The 23,257-nt window shown below is 49.2% G+C and overlaps 1 protein-coding gene across 2 annotated transcripts in view; it reads left to right on the top strand.

The window, feature by feature from the left end:
• The window catches only part of LOC129698814 (protein TANC1-like), a 116,889-nt gene that overhangs the window by 11,568 nt on the left and 82,064 nt on the right, over positions 1-23,257 (top strand). Inside the window, exons 2-3 of one of the 2 annotated variants that reach the window (XM_055638114.1) lie at positions 8,347-8,432; positions 19,734-19,817. In XM_055638114.1, coding sequence (XP_055494089.1) covers positions 8,372-8,432; positions 19,734-19,817 — 145 coding nt within the window. In that variant the 5' untranslated portion in view covers positions 8,347-8,371. The remainder of the gene's footprint in view (positions 1-8,346; positions 8,433-19,733; positions 19,818-23,257) is intronic. The other variant, XM_055638115.1, reaches the window with a different exon arrangement.

A 23,257-nucleotide genomic window follows, 5' to 3' on the forward strand; every position in this document is an offset into this window, starting at 1 on the left:
TTGAAAGCAACTTCAGAAACTGGTCACGTAAAGGTGAGGTTTGATTGTTAGTTGGAGGCATTATCAATGCAATTTTCCAACTTAAATCATGAATAGATACAGCAGATTTCTTGTCAGTTAGGTTTTAAGAAATAAAAGTTGGAGGTTGCTTGTTTCTTGAACGCCCCGACCTACTTGATGCCACGAGTACCTATGACTAGCATCACGACCTACCTATGACCTCGTGACGACCATGCTGCAAGTAGGAGTCAAGGGCAAACTCGGAAAAGGTCGTGAAAGTGGCACAGGCCCTTAAAGCTACTTGCAAAACTTTTATATAAAGGATGTACAATATCAGACATAAACATATAGTTTATTTATAAAATAGCTTAAATATTTTCCATTAATCAATGAACCAGAAACCCTTTATAATTTAGCACAGGAGAAGTGGAAAATATGCAGTTAACAACAAGACCCTCAACAGCATTGATGTACGGAGGGATGTTGGAGTCCAAGTCCAAAGCTCCATAAATGTAGCAACACAATTAGAGAGGGTGGTAAAGAAGGCTTGTGGTATACTTGCCTTCATTGGCCGGGGGACTCAGGAAATCATGTTGCAGCTTTATAATACTTTGATTAGACCGTATCTGGAATATTGTACGTTCTGGTTGCTCCATAGTAGGAAGGCTGTGGAAGATTTGGAAAGGGTGCAGAAGAGGTTTTACCAGAATGTTGACTGGATTGGTATTGGTTATAAGAAGAGGTTGGATACACTTTACTAGTTTCTCTGGAGCGTCGGTGGAGGAGAGTCCTGATATAAGAATATAACATTCTGAGAGGCATAGATAGGGTAGTCAATCAGAACCTTTTTACCCCAAGGTGGAAGTACCAACAACCATTAGTATGTTGTTGTGTAATTGCATTAATGTACCTGTAAAGTATCAGCAAGCAGACATTTAATTGTTCCCTTCCGATTTAAATACTCTTGACTATTGAAAACAAATTTTATATGTAAATACTAGACCAAGTGCAGACCCGCTGGGACTGCTCCCCTAATGCAAGATTGCACCACTCACCCGATCCCCCAATGCAAGCCATTCCCCCCAACGCAATATTGCACCTCTCATGCATAGCCCACAACTGCGCAGGCGTGGCTCATTTCTCCTAATCCCCCAGCACTCCCTCCTCCTCGCCCTCCCTCTTCAATCCCCAGAGAGGGAGGGGGAGGAAGGTAGAGAGGGAGGAGAAGGGAGTAGAGAGGGAGTGGGGATAGAGGGAAGGGGTAGAGAGGGTGGGAGTGAGGGTAGATAGGGAGGGGGCATCTCCCTCCTCCACCCCTCCCCCATCTCCCTCCTCATTTCCGTCATTCCCCTCCTCTCACTCCCATTCCCTGCCCCAGGACCTACACAGGTCGTAGAGCAGCGCAGGGCCTGGAACTCGGCCTGATTCATGTACGGCCCGGCCCTGGCGGTAGACTCCTGCTGTCAGTTTGGCCGCCACCTGGGCTCCAGTGCAGGCCCCGACTTCATCTCCAGACTGCAGCCGTCAGCTCGGCCGCCACCTGGGCTCCAGTGCAGGCCCCGACTTCATCTCCGGGCTCGTCCCTGACCCTGGAACCAGGCTTGTCCTTGGTTCCAGCGGCAGCATATTTTTCGGCCCCGGTCACGGCCCCATCCCAAGTCCTCACTCCAGTACCAGCACCACCCTCCCCATCGGGCGTCTGCCGCTGGCAGCCGCCACCTCGTTCACCGTGAACGCTGGAGTGCCCCTCCCTCCCGGGGTGACCGGTCTTGCCTTGTGAGTGATTGTGACATCACTCGGGTTTTTTATCGAAATGGGTGAGTTTTCGGGCTTGTTAAAAAAACTTTAGACGATTATTAACTTCGGAAATATAGGAGGGTATGCAACGGGAAGATGTTTATCTTCTCGACTGGAAAAATGTGAGTAGAATGTGTGAAAATAGGAAGGCTGTGGCCTAACCTTTGGAAGAAAATAGGAATTAACCAGATATTCACAAACGCACGCACGCACACACACACCGTTTAGTATTATAGAGGTCATAGTAATCTTGTTGTATAAAGGTTAAATTGATAGTTGACATTTTCAAGCCTAATTTTTGTCTCTTGTATGCACTTTAAAGGACCATAAACAAAAGTAGGGAAATAGGATTGCAGTACACATCAGCAGAGTGCGAGTGAGGGCGGTGTTCTGCGGGCGGGGTCTGTGTTCTGCGATCTGGGGCTGTGTTCTGCGAGCGGGGGCTATGCTCTGTTCTGCGAGCGGGGTCTGTGTTCTGCATACGGGGGCTGTGTTCTGCATACGGGGTCTGTGTTCTGCGAGCAGGGTCTGTGTTCTGCGAGCACGGGGTCTGTTTCTGCAGTGGGGGTCTGTGTTCTGCGAGCGGGGGGTGCTTTGTGTTCTGCGAGCGGGGGCTGTGCTCTGTTCTGCAAGCGGGGTCTGTGTTCTGCATACGGGGTCTGTGTTCTGCGAGCAGGGTCTGTGTTCTGCGAGCGGGGTCTGTGTTCTGCGAGCGGGGTCTGTGTTCTGCGAGCGGGGTCTGTGTTCTGCATAGGGGTCTGGGTTCTGCGAGCGGGGGCTGTGTTCTGCGAGCGGGGGGCTGTGCTCTGTTCTGCATAGCGGGGTCTGTGTTCTGCATATGGGGTCTGTGTTCTGCGAGCGGGGGCTGTGTTCTGAGAGCGGGGTCTGTGTTCTGCGAGCGGGGTCTGTGTTCTGCGAGCGGGGTCTGTGTTCTGCGATATGGGGGTGTTCTGCATATGGGGTCTGTGTTCTGTGAGTCTGTGTTCTGCGCGAGCGGGGGGGGTCTCTGTTCTGCGAGCGGGGTCTGTGTTCTGCGAGTGGGGTCCGTGTTCTGCGAGCGGGGTATGTGTTCTGCGAGCGGGGGCTGTGCTCTGTTCGAGCGGGGTCTGTGTTCTGCGAGCGGGGTCTGTGTTCTACATACGGGGTCTGTTCTGCAAGCGGGGTCTGTGTTCTACATACGGGGTCTGTTCTGCGAGCAGGGTCTGTGTTCTACGTACGGGGTCTGTTCTGCGAGCAGGGTCTGTGTTCTGCATACGGGGTCTGTGTTCTGCGAGCAGGGTCTGTGTTCTACATACGGGGGGTCTGTTCTGCGAGCAGGGTCTGTGTTCTACATACGGGGCCTGTGTTCTGCATACGGGGTCTGTGTTCTGCGAGCGGGGTCTGTGTTCTGCGATACGGGGTCTGTGTTCTGCGAGCAGGGTCTGTGTTCTACATACGGGGTCTGTTCTGGGAGTTGTGGTCTGTGTTCTGCGAGCGGGGTCTGTGTTTCTGCGAGCGGGGGCTGTGCTTTGTTCTGCGAGCGGGGTCTGTGTTCTGCGTACGGGGTCTGTTCTGCGAGTGGGGTCTGTGTTCTGCGAGCGAGGGCCCACACCACCCTCTTCCCTCCCTCCCTCCCCTACACCCCCCCCACACCCCTTCCCCCCTACACCCCCCCCCACACAACCCCTCCCCCAGACTCCCCCCTACCACACACACTCCTCCCTCCACCACACACACCCCTCCCTCATACCCCTTCCCTTGCCCCCACAAACCCCCTACTACTCCCACAACCGCCCCTACCCCCCCCCCACCCCCCCCCCCCCCCCCTGCCCCACACCCCCCCCCCCCCCCCCCCCCCCCCCCCCACCTTCACTACCTCCTTAGAGTGTATCTCTGCAAAGTTTCTATCAGATTTGTAAAGAGGGCAAAATATTACAACCCAGGAGAACAAGAAGGCACTTAATTTATTTTATATTAGAGCTGTCTTTCAAATAAAGCTTAAAGTTTCCATCTTTATTCAGTAGTTTGATTAGGTTTGCTACGGTCAATTTTTGCAAAACTCCTGAAATGCCACTTGTGCACCATGGGGCTGAAGTACCGATTGGAGTTTGGATTTAATTTAGAACCTTCTATGTTTTTATGTCAGTTCAAAACCAGAAGACTTTATTGTTGAATTGAAGCTTGAAGTTTATTCCAAATGGTAACTTCATCCCGCAGCTTTCCTAAGTTGTTGTATTACTGTGTCATATTATGACTTATACATGTTTCCCAGATGCCACAATGGATTGTGAGATATTTAAACCACTAACAATGGGGAGGTTTAGTTATTTTTAATGTAACAACCTCCAGTTAACAGCTGACTGGAGAAGCAACATTGACCAAGAACAGTCATTATCAAGATTGTTTACTTTCCATGGATCCAGTGAAACATAGAAAAACGGTGCAGGAGTAGGCCATTCAGCCCTTTGAGCCTGCACCGCCATTCAATATGATCATGGCTGATCATCCAACTCAGTATCCTGTACCTGCCTTCTCTCCATACCCCCTGATCCCTTTAGCCACAAGGGCCACATCTAACTCCCTCTTAAATGCATACATTGGAGAACTTAACTAATACCACTTCATTTTTTTTGGGGAGGGGGGACATTGCTGGGAGGGGTAATATATATTGCCCAACCTTAACCGCATTGAGAAACTGGCGGTGGCCACCTTCCTTGACAAGTGCAGTCCTTTAAAGGTACTTGCACAATGTTTAATGGGGATTTCTAGAATTTTGAATGAACGTAAAATGCAGGTAGAGTCATGTGGCAACTGACCTAATTGTTCTTAATTGAAAAGACATAGATTCATGAGGGACTGTTGGAGTAGGCTAGGTAAGTCCATTAGTAAGTGGCATGTTTTCTAGCCACAGCAGAAGAGAGAATGAACAGTCATAGTCATTCAGTATGGAAACATCCCCTTTGGCCCAACATGCCCATGGGAACCAAGATGCTACATCTACACTAGTCCCACCTGCCTGCGTTTGTCTCATGTCTTTCTAAACTTTTCTAATGGAAGGACGAAGGATTTCCATCCTGTCAGGATTTCAGACAATCATGACATTTTCTTGATGTCTGTCTTTCCCAGTCTCGGTAGAGCAATAACTGCTGATTCACAAATTTAAGGTTTTGATTGCTGTGGATCATGTTTAAATATAGTGCACAGAGTTAAAATCCCACTACTGCAGTTGTAGAATCTGAATAATCTGCATTCTCTAATCTAAATTAGCAGTTTGTCACAAAAAAAATGAATAGCCTAATATCCTTCAGGGGTAGAGACCTTTCTTCCTTGCCCAATAGGGCCTACATGTGATTCCAAGCCACAGAAATGTGGTAGACTCTTAATTACTCTCTGACATCCTTTCATGGGCCACTATAAAAGTGATTTTGGAACCATTGGTTAGTGATGGTGGAAGAAGTTTGAAGACGATTTCATTTTCCTGTTTTTGGAAAGCCCTTTTTAATGTAAAAAATAAACAACCTACCTTGCCTTGTCTCCTACATTAGCAATATCACAACATTTTGAGATTTAAAAAATCAAGTCTAATTTATCCCATCAGATAAAGCATAAAAAGAAGTTTAATTTGACACCTAATTCACTTTCATATCTCAAGTATTTAAAATGTTATGGCCATTTTCATACTCGGAAATCAGCATCTTTTTCCCTATTGATTTTCTATGGACATAACAAAAAAGCTGTGATCGTGTGCTGTCAAAAGGCCATAACCTTCTTAAAAATTAAGAGAACTGAATGAAATTTTCAGTTATCGTAGATTGAACCATTCTGAAACAAATATAAAATAATCTTACTTGGATGACCTGAAATTAAAACATATAATTAGTTAGTTACCCAAGTGTAGCTAATTTCAAACTTCAATTACTAGATCTAAACATCTATCCATTTCTTAATAAATGATTAACATTTTTAAATAGCCCAAGTGTCCAAATAATATTCATAAATAATTCTCAATAAAACATGATTTTGAAATCTCATTTACATTAATTTATAGGCCAAATGGAAGGAATTTAGTGTTCAATTGCTGTAAATTAAAGTCCATTTTAAATCAGCTTTCCAGTGGGTTCCTGTGAACGCGCTGGTTTAGAACGTTCACATTGCGGTAGATTTGTGCCCTCAAATGCCCAGAAAAATACTGCGGGATATAATGGGGCCAAAATGAGCTACTCGCAATAGTAAACTTTGTATAAAGGGTTCTAAAGAAGCCCTTTTTAATGTAAAAATAAGGTACATACCTTTAATTGTTTGCTTTATAAAACCCTGGGGCTGCGAGAGGTCGCGGGTTTAGAGAGTGATTTTTAAACTACTATAACTATTATACAAGGCCATAAAAACTAATATTACCTTTTGCGACGGGGTCTTTCAGCGATTTTTCGTTAATGATTTACTAGGCTGAACATTTTCGATTGCAACAGCCTAGTGAAAATCGCGTTTTAAACCCGCCCCCTCAAAACAGCGCCAAAATCACACACATGGGCTGGGGCAGATTTTCAACGACGCTTCACGTAGGCTTTGCAACATACCTACCTACATGAGATCCGTCCCGTTGTCGGGGTTCGCGGCTTTAGAGGATGATTTTTAATCTACTATAACAATTAAATAACCCAATTTAGTTTAAAAATAGCTGCAACGAACGAATTTTGCAGCGATTTTTCGTCAGCAACTAAGTAGGCTGAACGACATCGATTTCAACAGCCTAGAGAAAATCGCGTTCTAATCCCGCTCCCCTCTCAAAGTCGCGCACACGGGCAGCGGCAGAACTCCAGCGCCGCTGAAGGTAAGTTTTGCAACATACCTACATAATGTTTGGGACAAAGACCCATCATTTATTTATTTGCCTCTGCACTCCACAATTTGAGATAGAAAAACTCACATGTGGTTAAATTGCACATTGTCAGATTTTAATAAAGGCCATTTTCATACATTTTGTTTTCACCATGTAGAAATTACAGCAGTGTTTATAGCCGGTCCCCCCATTTCAGGGCACCATAATGTTTGGGACACATGGCTTCACAGGTGTTGTAATTGCTCAGGTGTGTTTAATTGCCTCCTTAACGCAGGTATAAGAGAACTCTCAGCACCTAGTCTTTCCTCCAGTCTTTCCATCACCTTAGGAAACTTTTATTGTTGTTTATCAACATGAGGACCAAAGTTGTGCAAATGAAAGTCAAAGAAGCCATTATGAGACTGAGAAACAAAAATAAAACTGTTGGAGACCTCAGCCAAACCTTAGGCTTACCAAAATCAACTGTTTGGAACATCATTAAGAAAGAAGAGACCACTGGTGAGCTTACTAATTGCAAAGGGACTGGCAGGCCAAGGAAGCCCACCACAGCTGATGACAGAAGAATTCTCTCTATAATAAAGAAACATCTCCAAACACCTGAAGGGGACGCCCCCAAAACAAGCATAAGCTAAAGATAGCTGCAATACAGGCCCAGCAACTGATGATGTACATGAATCGCAGATTTCAAGCAGTCATTGCATGCAAATGATATGCAACAAATTACCAAACATAACTACTTTCGTTTACATGACTTTGCTGTGTCCCAAACATTATGGTGCCCTGAAATGGGGGGGGGGGGACTATGTATAAACACTGCTGTAATTTCGACATGGTGAAACCAAAATGTATAAAAATGGCCTTTATTAAAATCTGACAATGTGCACTTTAAACACATGTGATTTGTTTTCTATTACAAATCTCAATTTGTGGAGAACAGAGGCAAATAAATAAATGACGGGTCTTTGTCCCAAACGTTATGGAGGGCACTGTAGATCTAACTTGGCCTAGTATTTTATTTTTAGCTTTTCCCTTCCAATTTCTTGACCATCATTATCATGTTTTCCATCTTGCAGTTGGGTAACATGTGCAGGTCAAAAGCAGGCCATCAAGTCCAACTAGTCTGCCCCCTACATGGAACATGTCAGCATTAATACTCCCCAGAGGCACTTAGTTAACAATTATCTGCTTATTGATGCTCATTTTAGGTTCTAGTTGTATATCTCACTACACCCTAATTTCAAACATTAACTAAAGGGATGAATCACTGCCTTTTCCATTGAAATAACATTTGGATGAGCCCTAGTTAAATCAAACTCATTGGAATTGTGATGATAAAAGATTGAAGATCAGTCATTCATGAGACTGCAGGGTTGTCCTTTTGGATGTGTATAATATTAAGAGGGGCATAATTAATTTGAATACCATCTACAAGAACTAATTCAATGCAACAAGAATTCTTAACCAGTATCTCCTGAACACTTCTATTATTTGAGAAGATAGCATATCATCATATAATCCAAATCCTATTCAATAGGAGTATGAGAATGCTTTAGTGATTTGAGCTGTATTTTCTCCGGGTTATTTGGAGACTGATCAAAGATGTTGACTATGCCGGCAATGCCCCCATCCTGTAAATAAAGGTTTATTTTGTATTATGTTAGACAATATTTAACTGAGTGCATTAAATTGGCAGTCTCCTACAATTAATGCTTACCTTATTATTACTACAGCCAAAAAGTTCAGAAAGTATCCACAATGTTCAAAGCTGTTTTGAAAAAAAGTCGTGAAGGTGGAAAAGGGAGCAAGAAAGATTTTGGTATGTAATGTTTGTTTTTAACTTTGCAAAACAAGCCATGTGTATCAAAAATATATTTGTTGGTTAAATAACCTATCGAACAGAGCACTTTCATAAAGTTTTGGCAGTATAACTTGAACTCAGTCCATGGAGATAAAATCTTGCCCATCTTTAAAATGAGAGGCCAAATATTTTTTTAAATGCTTGTAGAATTCTAGATCTTACTAGACCAAGTGGAACCCGTTGGGTCCCTGTCAAACGGGAGGCCTGGTCCCCCAACGCAAATTTCCACCACTCGCCCGTTCCCCCAACACAACCCTTTACCCCAACGCAATATTACACCACTCACCGATAGCCCCCAACTGCGCAGGTGCGGCACATTTCCCCTCATCCTCCAGCACTCCCTCCCCCTCTTAACCCTCTCTCTTCTTTCCCCTCTCCTACCCTCCACCACTCCCTCCCTCACCTCTCCCTCCCTCTCCTTTCCCCTACCCTCAGTCACTCCCTCCCTCCCTCCATAACCCCTCTCCCTCCCTACCGCTTTCCTTTCCCTCCCTGTTCCCCCAACGCAATATTCCACCACTCACCCACAGCCGCTAACTGCCCCATTAACCGTCCCCAGCTGCAGGATGCTCCCCACCGGCTTCAGGCAGGGAACGGTGGTGAGCATCCTGCAGCTGGGGACGGTTAGTGGGGCAGTTCAGGCGGGAGTCGGTGGAGTGGGAGCATCGTGCATCGGGGAGGGGGACGGCTTCAGACGGGGGCTGTCCGGGGCTGTTTGGGGGGGGGTGGGGAGGAGAGCCAAATTCCGGTGGGGAGCATCCTGCAGTTGGGGCATGACGGTTTCAGGCGGGCGCTGGAGGAGCGGGGGGGGGGGGGGGGGGGCTGTCAGGGGCCTGCAGTGGGGGGGGGGGGGGGGGGTATGGCTTCATGCGGGGGCTGTTGAGGGCCAGTGGGAGACGGGGGAGATTCCTACAGCGGGACAGGGGGACGGCTGCAGAGGGGGGCTGTCGGGTGGGGTGGCGGGGGGCTGTCCTGCAGCCGGGGGTGGGGGGAGAGCTTCAGGCAGTGGCCAGTGGGGGGGGGGGGGGGGGCTTTTTGGAGGGCTAGTACGGGTGTTGTGGTCGGAGGGGACTTGTTTCCATAGGGCTAGTATGGATATTATGGGCGAAAGGGACTTTTCTTGGGCTTTTACGTTCTGTAGCCGGGGGACAGGGACGGCTTCTGGTGCGGAGCGTCCTGCAGCCAGGGCAGGGTGACGGGTTCAGGCGGGGCAGTTGGTAGAGGAGGGGGACGGCTGCCGTGGCCTGCCACTGCCTATCGGGGTCGTGGGCCTATCGCTGCTGCTCCCGACCGGCTTCAGGTGGGGACTGGTCAGGAGCATCCTGCAGCTGGGGGGGCTGGCTTCAGGCCTGCTGCTGGGGGGTGGGGGGATCCTGCTGCCTGCAGCAGGGGACGGCTACAGGCTGGGGGCCATTGGGGGGGGCGGGGGGGGATGTGCCCTGCAGCCGGGGGATGGGACGGAGATGGGGACTGTCGGGCATTGGGAGGAGTGCCCTGCAGCTGGTGGAGGGGGACGGTAGGGGAGGGGGGGGGGTAGTAGGGCTGCAGGCGGTGGCGAGCTTTCTGAAGGGCTAGTACGGGTGTTGTGGTCCGAAGGGGCTGGATTCTATGGGCTAGTACGGATATTGTCAGAAGGGACTTTTTTTGAGCCAGTACAGGTGTGGGCCAGCGGGACTGGTTTCCGGAGGGCTAGTAGGACATTGTGGACTGACTGGACTTTTATTGGGCTTGTAAGGGTGTTGTGGGCGGAATGGACTGCAGCTGAGGGAGGGGACGGCATCAGGCGTGGACTGTCGGTGGGGGGGGGGGGGGGGGGGGGGGGTGAGCGTCCTGCAGCTGGGGGAGGGGGACGGCTTCAGGCGGTGGCTTTTATAGCCGGTGGGGGAAGGGGTGTGAGGTGAGGGGGGTAGATGGGTGGAGGGGGTGTGTGGGCGGGGGTGGTGTGCCCCGCCAGCGCCCGGCTCCATCAATCCCCCCACACACACTCCTCACTTCCCCAGGATCTCGAGGTTGCAGCAGTCTCACGGGCCGCTTCTCACTCCGGGCCGCTTCTCACTCCGGGGCTCTCCAACTGCGCACCGCCTCCGGGTTCCCCAACTCCGGGGGCGGCTTTGGGGCAGACGGACTTGGGGCGGCTTCTAGACGCATGGACTCGGGGCGGACGGCTTCTGGACTCAGCCCGGCCTCCTGGGCTTTATTCTCCTCGCCCCGGTGATTGACAGCAGGTGCCGGAAGGGGCGTCACCGTCCCGGTGATTTACAGGAGAGAAGACCAATCTGCTGATAATACGATTTTTAAACCTTCATAACTTTTGCAATATTCAACCGATCGGAAAAAAATTGATGCGCTTGGAGCACAGGAGAACGGTGAGTAAGGTGACGAAAAATCGTAACGTTAATGGGTACCGTTTTTACACACATTTCAAAACAACGCAAACCGGAAGAGGACAAGATGAGAGTTTTTGTTAAGTTTGGATAGAAAATAGATAGATAGATATACTAGACCATGTGCAGATTCGTTGGGCCTGCTCCCCCAACACAAGATTCCACCACTCACCCATTCCCCCAACACAAGCCGTTCCCCCAACGCTATGTTGCACCACTCACGCATAGCCCCCAACTGCGCAGGCGCAGCTCATTTCTCCTCATCCCCCAGCACTCCCTCCTCTTCTTCACCCTCCCTCTTCAATCCCTAGAGACGGAGGGGTGGTGGAGAGGGAGGGGGGGTAGAGAGGGGGAGGGAGTAGAGAGCGAGGGGGAGAGGGGCAGAGAGGGAGGGGGAGAGAGGCATGGGGGGATGGGGGTAGAGAGAGGGAGGGAGGGAGGGTAGAGAGGGCGAGGGAGTTGGGTAGAGAAGGTGGAACTGAGGGTAGATAGGGAGGGGGCATCTCCACCCCTCCTCATCTACCTCCTCCACACCCCCCCCTTCTCCCTTTACCACCCCACTCCCTACCCCATCTCCCTCCTCATTTCCCTCCTCCCCTCACTCCCATTTGCTGCCCCAGCACCTACCCAGATCATAGAACAGCTCTAGGGCCTGGTTCTCGTACTCGGCCCGGCCCTGGCTGTGGATTCAATCTGTCAAATCGGCCGCCGCCTGGGCTCCAGTCCAGGCTCCGACTTCATCTCCGGGCTCGTCCCTGACCCCGGACGCAGGCTCGTCCTTGGTTCCAGCGGTGGCTTCTTTCTCGGCCCCATCCCAAGCCCTGGGCATGGCCCTCACTCCAGCTCCAACACCAGGCACGGCGTCGGCAGCCGCCGCCACTCCTCGTTCACCAAGGGCGCTGGAGTGCCCCTCCCTCCTGGAGAGTCCTGTCCTGCCTTGCGAGTGCATTGTGACGTCACTGTTTTTTTTTCCAATAATGGGTGAGTTCTTGAGGCTGGGAATGCGACGGGAAGATGTTTATCGAAACAACAGAAAAAAATGTGAGTAGGATATGTGAAAAATGGGAAGGCTGTGGCCTAGCGTTTGGAAGAAGATAGGAAAACCTGATTGACACATCGTCGGCACAAACAAGACGAAGACCTTTAGTTATATTGATATGCTAGACCAAGTGCAGTCTGCTCCCCCAACGCAGCCGTTCCCTACCCGTAGCCCCCACGGGAGACGTGCTCCTCCAAGTCAAGCGGCTCAGGAATCAGCAGTGCGGTTGTTTTTAAATGGCGTCTTTGAGGCGAGATGCGGGCGCCAGCAGCTGTTATGGTCGCTGGCCAGCAGGAGGCGACAAAATGAGTGAGTGGGGGGGGAGTGGGGGGGAGAAGGATTTGATTAAAAAAATGTACATAAACACGACAAAATTTAATGAAGTGGATACTTGGAATGAAAAGTGAAATCTCTACCGAAATGGAAAAAATCAAGGCGTTTCTGGGTCGGGTGTTGGCTAGCAACGAATCAAAGGCTGGCAGCCATAAGTCAGGCAGAAACACACACAGCCAGCCGGCAGCCACACAGTTTTATATATATACTCGACCAAGTGCAGACCCGTTGGGTCTGTTTCCCCAACAGCGTTTGCGGGGGGGGAGTAGGGGCTGCGGCATCACACTGAAATTAACCACCCCCCAAACTCACAGGTGGGTGGAGGGGGGGGGGGGGGTGGGTGAGAAGAGGGGAGGGAGGGGAGAGGAGGAGGAGGAAACATGACAGATTTGGGAGAGGAAAGGAGAGCGGGGTAGGGGGTGAGAGAGAGGGGGATGGGGAGAGAGATGTGGGGGAGGGGGGGATGGGGAGGGAGGGGAGAGGGGTGGAGAGAGACGGTAAAGAGTGGGGAGGGAGGAGGAGAGGGGTAGGGAGAAGGGGGCGGGTAGAAAGAGGGAAGGGGGTGGGGTCGAGAGGGAAGGGGGGTGAGGGAGCGAGAGAGAGGGGTGAGGAAAGGGAGAGGGGTGTGGAGAGGGAGAGGGATGAGGAGAGGGAAACATAGAAATTAAGTGCAGTAGTAGGCCATTCGGCCCTTCGAGCCTGCACCACCATTCAATATGATCAAGGATGATCATCCAACTCAGTATCCTGTACCTGCCTTCTCTCCATACCCCCTGATCCCTTTAGCCACAAGGGCCACATCTAACTCCCTCTTAAATATAGCCAATGAACTGGCCTCAACTACCTTCTGTGGCAGAGAATTCCAGAGATTCACCACTCTCTGTGTGAAAAATGTTTTTCTTATCTCGGTCATAAAGGATTTCCCCCTTATCCTTAAACTGTGACCCCCTGTTCTGGACTTCCCCAACATCTGGAACAATCTACCTGCATCTAGCATGTCCAACCCCTTAAGAATTTTGTAAGTTTGTATAAGATCCCCCCTCAATCTTCTAAAATCTAGCGAGAACAAGCCAAGTCTATCCAGTCTTTCGTCATTTGAAAGTCCTGACATCCCAGGAATCAGTCTGTTGAATCTTCTCTGTACTCCCTCTGTGGTCTGTTTCCCAAACGGCGTTTGCGGGGGGGAGTGAGAAGAGGGGAGGGAGGAGGAGGAAACGGGATATATTTGGGAGGGAAAGGAGAGCGGGGTAGGGGGTGAGGGATGGGGAGAGAGCTTTGGGGGGGGGGATGGGGGGGAGGGGAGCAGGGTGGGAGGGAGAGGGGTGGGGGGGGGGAAAGAGGGGAAAGAGTGGGGAGGGAGGAGAGAGAGGGGTAGCGGGAGTGATGGAAGAGGGACAGAGGGATAGGGGAAGGGTGTGGGTAAAGAGAAGGTAGGGGGTGGGGTAGAGAGGGAAGGGGTGGGGGGAGAGGGATGGGAGAGGGGTGAGGAGAGGGGGAGGAGAGAGTGGGGAGAGAAGTGGAAGAGTGGGGAGGGAGGGAGGGGGTAGAGGGGTAGCGGGAGTGGTAGAAGAGGGACAGAGGGGTAGGAGTAAGGGGGTGGTGGTAGAGAGGGAAGGGGGATGGGGGAGAGAGAGATGGGTGGCAGAGGGAGAGGGGTGAGGAGAGGGACACATAGAAACATAGAAATTAAGTGCAGTAGTAGGCCATTCGGCCCTTCGAGCCTGCACCATTCTCCATTCAATATGATCACGGCTGATAGAAACATAGAAACATAGAAATTAGGTGCAGGAGTAGGCCATTCGGCCCTTCGAGCCTGCACCGCCATTCAATATGATCATGGCTGATCATCCAACTCAGTATCCCGTACCTGCCTTCTCTCCATACCCCCTGATCCCCTTAGCCACAAGGGCCACATCTAACTCCCTCTTAAATATAGCCAATGAACTGGCCTCAATTACCCTCTGTGGCAGAGAGTTCCAGAGATTCGCCACTCTCTGTGTGAAAAAAGTTCTTCTCATCTCGGTTTTAAAGGATTTCCCCCTTATCCTTAAGCTGTGACCCCTTGTCCTGGACTTCCCTAACATCGGGAACAATCTTCCTGCATCTAGCCTGTCCAACCCCTTAAGAATTTTGTAAGTTTCTATAAGATCCCCTCTCAGTCTCCTAAATTCTAGAGAGTATAAACCAAGTCTATCCAGTCTTTCTTCATAAGACAGTCCTGACATCCCAGGAATCAGTCTGTTGAACCGTCTCTGCACTCCCTCTATGGCAATAATGTCCTTCCTCAGATTTGGAGACCAAAACTGTACGCAATACTCCAGGTGTGGTCTCACCAAGACCCTGTACAACTGCAGTAGAACCTCCCTGCTCCTATACTCAAATCCTTTTGCAATGAAAGCTAACATACCATTCGCTTTCTTTACTGCCTGCTGCACCTGCATGCCTACCTTCAATGACTGGTGTACCATGACACCCAGGTCTCGCTGCATCTCCCCCTTTCCCAATCGGCCACCATTTAGATAATAGTCTGCTTTCCCGTTTTTGCCACCAAAATGGATAACCTCACATTTATCCACATTATACTGCATCTGCCAAACATTTGCCCACTCACCCAGCCTATCCAAGTCACCTTGCAGTCTCCTAGCATCCTCCTCACAGCTAACACTGCCCCCCAGCTTAGTGTCATCCGCAAACTTGGAGATATTGCCTTCAATTCCCTCATCCAGATCATTAATATATATTGTAAATAGCTGGGGTCCCAGCACTGAGCCTTGCGGTACCCCACTAGTCACTGCCTGACATTGCTGATTCTATGGGTGAGATGCCAGTTTTTTTTTTTTTTTGAAATATTGGGGGGGGGGGGGGGGGGGGGGGAGGGGGGGGAGAAGGATTTGATTAAAAATGTCTACATAAATACGACAAAATGTAATCAGGAGTTTCTATAAGATCCTCCCTCAATCTTCTAAAATCTAGCGAGTACAAGCCGAGTCTATCCAGTCTTTCTTCATATGAAAGTCCTGACATCCCAGGAATCAGTCTGGTGAACCTTAACCATATAACCATATAACAATTACAGCACGGAAACAGGCCATCTCGACACTTCTAGTCCGTGCCGAACACGTATTCTCCCCTAGTCCCATATACCTGCACTCAGACCATAACCTTCCATTCCTTTCCCGTCCATATAACTATCCAATTTATTTTTAAATTATAAAAACGAACCTGCCTCCACCACCTTCACTGGAACCTCATTCCACACAGCCACCACTCTCTGAGTAAAGAAGTTCCCCCTCATGTTACACCTAAACTTCTGTCCCTTAATTCTCATGTCATGTCCCCTTGTTTGAATCTTCCCTACTCACAGTGGGAAAAGCTTATCCACGTCAACTCTGTCTATCCCTCTCATCATTTTAAAGACCTCTATCAAGTCCCCCCTTAACCTTCTGCGCTCCAAAGAATAAAGCCCTAACTTGTTCAACCTCTCTCTGTAACTTAGTTGCTGAAACCCAGGCAACATTCTAGTAAATCTCCTCTGTACTCTCTCTATTTTGTTGACATCCTTCCTATAATTAGGCGACCAAAATTGTACACCATACTCCAGAATTGGCCTCACCAATGCCTTGTACAATTTTAACAGTACATCCCAACTTCTATACTCAATGCTCTGATTTATAAAGGCCAGCACACCAAAAGCTTTCTTTACCACCCTATCTACATGAGATTCCACTTTCAGGGAACTGTGCACAGTTATTCCCAGATCCCTCTGTTCACCTACATTCTTCAATTCCCTACCATTTACCATGTAATTCCCTACCATTTACCATGTAAGAGGAGAGAAGTGGAAGAGTGGGGAGGAAGGGGTAGTAGAGAGACTGGTGGAAGAGGGACAGGGTGGTAGGGGAAGGGGGGGGGTGGGGTAGAGAGGGAAGGGGGTGGTGGAGAGAGAGATGGGTGGCAGAGGGAGAGAGAGAGGGACACATAGAAACATAGAAATTAAGTGCAGGAGTAGGCCATTCGGCCCTTCGAGTCTGCACCGCCATTCAATATGATCACGGCTGATCATCCAACTCAGTATCCCGTACCTGCCTTCTCTCCATACCCCCTGATCCCTTTACCCACAAGGGCCACATCTAACTCCCTCTTAAATATAGCCAATGAACTGGCCTCAACTACCCTCTGTGGCAGAGAGTTCCAGAGATTCACCACTCTCTGTGTGAAAAAATGTTCTTCTCATCTCGGTTTTAAAGGATTTCCCCCTTATTATCAAAGACCCACACCATCCTGTCCACACATTCATCTCCCTGCTACCTTCAGGTAGAAGGTACAGGAGCCTGAAGACTGCAACAACCAGGTTCAGGAATACCTACTTCCCCACAGCCATCAGGCTATTAAGCTCGGCTCGGACAAAACTCTGACAGAATGACAGTTAGTGAAGAATTTGAATAATCGCTGAGCGTTCTCTATGGCAACAATGTATTTGAACATTGGGCATTGTGACATCACACGATGGAACGTTCACCGGGGCTGTGGCTCCTGCAAAGGCAGATGTAAATGAATCCATTCCGATTGGGATGGTGGGGGGGGTGTAGGATTTGATTAAAAAATTGTACTTAAACACGACGAAATGTAATGAGGAGTGGATACTTAGAAAGAAAGGCAAAATCTCTACCGAAATGGAAAAGACGTCGGCGATTCTGCGTCCGGTTTCGGAGTTGCGGAGCATCAAAGGAAGAAACGCGGCCGGAAAGCCGTACATGCAAATGGATCCATTCCGATTGGACGTCCGCGAGCATCGGGCATTGTGACATCGCACGGCGGGAACGAATCGAAAGGGCAGGAAGGGATCTGTACTGCAGGGAGGCGGACTGATTTGAGTTTTATATATTACTAGACCAAGTGCAGACCCGTTGGGTCTGTTTCCCCAACAGCGTTTGCGGGGGGGGGGGGGGGGGGGGGGGGGGGGGGAGTAGGGGCTGCGGCATCACACTCAAATTAACCACCCCCCAAACTCACAGATGGGGGGGAGGGGGGGGGGGTGGGTGAGAAGAGGGGGGGAGGGGAGAGGAGAGGAGGAGGAGGAAACATGACAGATTTGGGAGGGGAAAGGAGAGCGGGGTAAGGGGTGAGAGAGGGGGATGGGGAGAGAGATGTGGGGGAGGGGGGGGATGGGGAGGGAGGAGGAGGGGGGGAGGGGTGGAGGAGAGAGACGGGAAAGAATGGGGGAGGGAGAGGGAGGAGGAGAGGGGTAGGGGGAAGGGGGCGGGTGGAGAGAGGGAAGGGGGTGGGGTGGAGAGGGAAGGGGGGGTGAGGGAGAGAGGGAGAGGGGTGCTTACATTGGACTATAAAATTCCCGACATTTTTCCTGTTTTCTCTAATTTAATAAAAAATGTGCAAGTCTTCTTCATATCGAGTTTCAGGTGTGATTTATATAAATATTTTTACACAATATGTGACAATTTCATGTAGTTTGGTGACTTGGGTCACGAAACTGCTGAATAAAGCTCCTCGGCCCACAGCCTATTCTCTGTACTCCCAATATGGCAACAATGTATTTGAGCATTGGGCATTGTGACATCACACGATGGAATGTTCACCATGGGCTGTGGCTCCTGCAAAGGCATATGTAAATGAATCCATTCCGATTGGCCATCTGTGAGCATCGGGCATTGTGACATCACACGATGGAACGTTCACAGGAGGCTGCTTGTGTGGATGAGAATCCAGTTTCTTTTTGAAATATTGAGGTGGTGGGGGGGTGTAGGATTTGATTTAAAAAGCGTACTCAAACACGACGAAACGTAATGAGGAGCGGATACTTAGAAAGAAAAGCGAAATCTCTACCGAAATGGAAAAGACGTCGGCGATTCTGCGTCCGGTTTCGGAGTTGCGGAGCGTCAAAGGAAGAAACGCGGCGTACGGCGGCAGGCGGACTGATTTGAGTTTTATATATATATAAAGATATGATATGATAGATATACTAGATCAAGTGGGCCCCGTCCCCCAATGGGGGTGAGGGTACGGCGTCACAAGGGAGGGCTGGTCCCCGAACGCGGCGATGGCGCTCACCTGGGAGACGGGCGCCCCCGGAGCCAATCACCACCATCACCCGTTCCCCCAACGTAACCCATTCGCCCAATGCAATATTCCACCACTCACCCATAGCCCCCAACTGCATAGGCATGGCTCATTTCCCCTCATGCTCCAACACTCCCTCCCCCTCCTCTTCACCCTCCCTCTTCTCTCTCCTCACCTCCACTTCCTCCTTCATCGCTCCCTCCGTCCCTCTCCTTTCCCCTACCCTCACACTCCCTTCCCTCAGTCACTCCCTCCCACCCTCCATAATCCCTACCTACCTGACCCGTTGGGCTCCGTTTCCTCAATGCAATATTCCACCACTAACCCATTTCCCCAACGCAACCCGTTTCCACCACTCACCCGTTCCCCCAACGCAACCCGTTTCCCAATGCAATCAATCCTTCCCATGTGGAGGGGCAGTCGCCGCTTCCCGGAGTCAATGAATGGACTCGACTTTTGAGTCGGCGTCGGCACTCCCTGGAGCGAATCAATCCTTCCCACGTGGGGGGGGAGGGGGAGGGGGGAAATCTCACTCTCTCCTTACTCCCTTTTCCCTACCCACAGTCACTCCCTACCTCACCCCTCCCTTTCGCACTTCACCACTAAAAACAATGATTAAATAACATTTCTTCCCCTCCCACCCCCCACTCCGTCAACTCTCATAGCTTGTGTATTGGCAGCAGAGATCACATTGTGATGTCATTGTCGGGTTTTGGAATCTTCACGGCAGCTTGTGTAAATGAGATCCCATTGTGATTGGACAACTGTGAGATGCCATTGTGACATCATCACTGGAAGCTGCTAGAAAAGTCTCCCACTCACAGGCAATTATTATTTTCATTTGGCTTTTAAAAAATTTAAATATCATTAACGTGAAATATAACATCAAATGTGAAGAAACTTGATATTAACGACCAAGGGAAGAAGCTGAGTAAGATTCTGCAAATTCTAGAATTTCAAACTAGTGTTCTGATTTGCAAATAACAGAATATGTAAACATAGTACATAACGGGAGATGAAAAAAAAGTTCAGCGTGTGTGTATACACATGCAGACATACTCAATAAATAACAAATATAGTTCAATAATAATTATAGTCTGTTGCAGTTCAGAGCTTATTTGTTGTCGTGTTTAATAGCCTGATGGCTGTAGGGAAGAAGCGGTTCCTGAACCTGGATGCCTAGAACTCAGTGGAAGAAGGTTGTAGAAGCAACATATCATTGCCACTAAGCATCTCATCAGGAAATCTGGTTTATAGTATACTGGTTTAAAATGAGTGTTAATTTTGTTTTTAACATGCCAAAATGCTGGCACGGATCAAGCGTCATTCAGAAAATTCCTGTAAATTACAGTTGAAATATCTTTCCTTTAAATTCTACCCAATAATAGTCCACATTTTGCTGACATAATGTTCTTCTTATTGTCTCAGAAAGAACAGATGCATGCAAAATGGAGCATCATAAAGACAAACTGCACCTTGGTGTTGACAATGGACAGCAGAGGCAGAAGAAGGGTAAACAATATCTTGCATTTTCTTTCAGTCTAATTAAGAATATAAGAACATAGGAAATAGAAGGGGGGAGATGGACATATGGCCCTTTGTGCCCCTCTGCTATTGAATAGGATCACGGGTGTTTTTTTTCAATCTCAGCATCAGTTTCCTGCACTCAATATCTCTTGTTTACACTAATATCACTGAAGCCTACAAAGCCCTCCCCCTCCCCCACCTTGGACAGTCTGACCACCTCTCCCTGTTCCTGCTCCCCAAATACACACCTCTGATCAGACGTGTGAAACCTACCATGAGGACAGTGAAGGTCTGGCCTGAGGGGGCTGTCTCTGACTTACAGGAGCAGTTTCAGCAGACAGACTGGAGTCTCTTTGCTACTCAGTCCACCTCCAATTCACAAGTGGACATCAACTCGTACACCTCAACAGTTCTGGACTATATAAAATTCTGTACCGATAATGTCACTACCCACAAGGAGATAAAGACTTTCCCTAACCAGAAGCCGTGGATGAGCCGCTTTCAGATCTGGCGACGCTGAGGGATACAGCTCATCCAGGGCCAATCTGAAAATGGGAATTAGGACTGCTAAACTAAATCATAAACGGCGGATTGAGGAGCATTTCCACAACAACTCTGACCCCAGGCGCATGTGGCAAGGAATCAAATCCCTTGCCGATTATCAGAAAGTTAACACCCCTCCCCCAGACAACGACATCCTGCCTGATGAGCTAAACCACTTCTATGCTCGCTTTGACCGAGACAACAAAACCCCAGCCATTAAAGTTGCTCCACCCCCGAATGAACAACCTTTCAGCCTCTCCACCTCTGCTGTACAAGATGCACTGAGCAAGGTGAATGAGCGCAAAGCTGCCGGCCCCGATGGCATCCCTGGCCGGGTGCTTAGGGCATGTGCTGGACAACTATCCCCAGTCCTCGCCGACATTTTCAATCTGTCACTGGCCCAGGGTGTTGTCCCCACTTGCCTCAAGACATCAACCATCGTGCCAGTGCCCAAACAGTCAGCTACAGGGAGTCTCAACGATTTCCACCCAGTGGCACTCACCCCTGTCATTGCAAAGTGCTTTGAGCGGCTGATCTTGGCTCACCTCAAAGCCTGCCTCCCCCCCACACTGGACCCCCATCAGTTTGCCTACCGGACCAACAGGTCTACAGAGGACGCCATATCGGCGGCCCTACACTCTGCCCTGACCCACCTGGACTAAAACAACTCCTACATCAGGCTGCTGTTCATTGATTTCAGCTCTGCCTTTAACACCGTCATCCCAGCCAGCTTGATCACCAAACTCAGTGGACTTGGCATCTCCACCTCCCTCTGCAACTGGACATTGGACTTCCTCACTAACAGACCACAGTCCGTTAGGGTCAATAACCTCACCTCCTCCACTATAACACTGAACACCGGAGTGCCACAGGGCTGTGTGCTCAGCCCCTCTCCTCTACTCCCTCTTCACCCACGACTGCATCCCAAAGTACGGATCCAACGCCATTATTAAGTTTGCTGACGATACCACGGTAGTAGGACTGATCAGCGACAACGATGAGTCAGCCTACAGGGATGAGATCCAGCACCTGACCACCTGGTGTGCCGACAATAACCTCATCCTCAACTCCAAAAAGACGAAGGAGATTATTGTCGACTTCAGGCAGACCAGAGGAGGCAGTCATACCGCCATCCATATCAACGGGACTGAGGTGGAGCGCGTCTCCAGCTATAAATTCCTCGGAGTGCATATCTCGGAGGACTTGTCCTGGTCCCTCAACACCTCCAAGCTGATCAAAAAGGCACAGCAGCGCCTTTACTTCCTTAGGAGGCTCAAGAAAGCCCACCTGTCCCCCCAGATCCTGACCAACTTTTACCGCTGTACCATAGAGAGTATCCTGACCACCTGCTTCACGGTATGGTACAGCAGCTGCACTGCTGCGGACAGGAAAGCACTACAACGGGTGGTGAAAACCGCGCAGCACATCATCGGTGCCCCGCTCCCTGCCATGGATGCCCTCCACCGAAAACGGTGTCTGAGATGGGAAGATCATCAAAGACCCCTCACACCCCAACCATGGACTGTTTGCCCTCCTCCCATCAGGGAGGCGGTACAGGAGCCTCAGGTCACGTACCAGCAGGATGAGGAAAAGCTTCTATAACAACACAATCACACTGCTGAACTCGGAGTCCCGACGATAGATTTCTCTGGTCCCTCCGTCCCCCTTTGTTTAATCATTCTGTATTTCCTGATTATTCTGTATCTTCTCTCTTTCTATTTTTTTTTTCTTGTTTTTTTTTCTCTTTTTTTTTTTTCTCTTTATGTACAACTACTACGGACTGACGCAAAACTGCATTTTGTTGTACTGATACTTGTATTTGTGCGATGACATTAAAGTTGAATTGAATTGAATTGAATTGAATTGATTCTCTTTAATGGTGCAAAATCTGTCAACCCACCAAGTTTCAGTAGCCCTCCAGAATTCCAAGGGTTCATTGGATTCTGGGTGAAGAAATTAGTTTTCATCTTTGTGCTAAATGGCTAAGCTTATTTTTTGAGACTAAGTATTTGTTGAAAATGCTCCCAGCCAGGGAAGGCATATTTCCTGCAACTATCCTATTGAGCTCTGTAAGAATTTTCAATAGCATTACCTCTCATTCTTTCAACAGGCAAATTGGTCCACATTGCCTGTTCTTTCCTCAAATAAGATATAGCTCATGTCTAGAATAATTGAAAGGTAATTTTCATATGAATTAGAAGTATGAACAGAAAATGGTGGAAACTCTCAGCAGGTCAGGTACAAATGTGGAAAGAAACAAATATAATCTTTATTCCCAAAACCTTACATCATACTTGGAATGAGAAAAGAAGTCTGTTTTAACATGTAGAAATAGTAGGAAAGGCTGGACAAAGGCAGTTTATTTGATTAGATGAGACTAGGGTTGCTTTGGTGATAAATGTTTGATGCAGTATGACTAAGTAGATTTGTAATAATTTGAAATGTAAACTAACCACAATATTAAAGGAAACTAGACCAAGTGGGACCCATTGGGTCCCGTCCCCTCAACGTCCGGTTGCGGGGGGGGGAGGGCGGCCTTCTGCGTCACACACACACTACCCCCCCCCCCCCACACACACACACACCACACACACACACACACACACACACACACACACACACACACACACACACACACACACACACACACACACACACACATACTAACCACCCCCCTTGATATTGTATTAATATTATTAATTTGCTCCATTTACCCCATCCCCGCCCTGTCCACTCCTGCATAGCCCCCAACTCGCAGGCGCATCTAGAGAGGGAGAGGGGGGTAGAGAGAGGATGCAGAGACAGACAGAGAGGGGGCAGAAACAGAGAGAGAGGGGGGGCAGAGACAGAGGAAAGAGGAAGCAGGGGCAGAGATAGAGAGA

The sequence above is a fragment of the Leucoraja erinacea genome, chromosome 7 (assembly GCF_028641065.1).
Source record: "Leucoraja erinacea ecotype New England chromosome 7, Leri_hhj_1, whole genome shotgun sequence".
Taxonomy (NCBI): Eukaryota; Metazoa; Chordata; class Chondrichthyes; order Rajiformes; family Rajidae; genus Leucoraja; species Leucoraja erinaceus.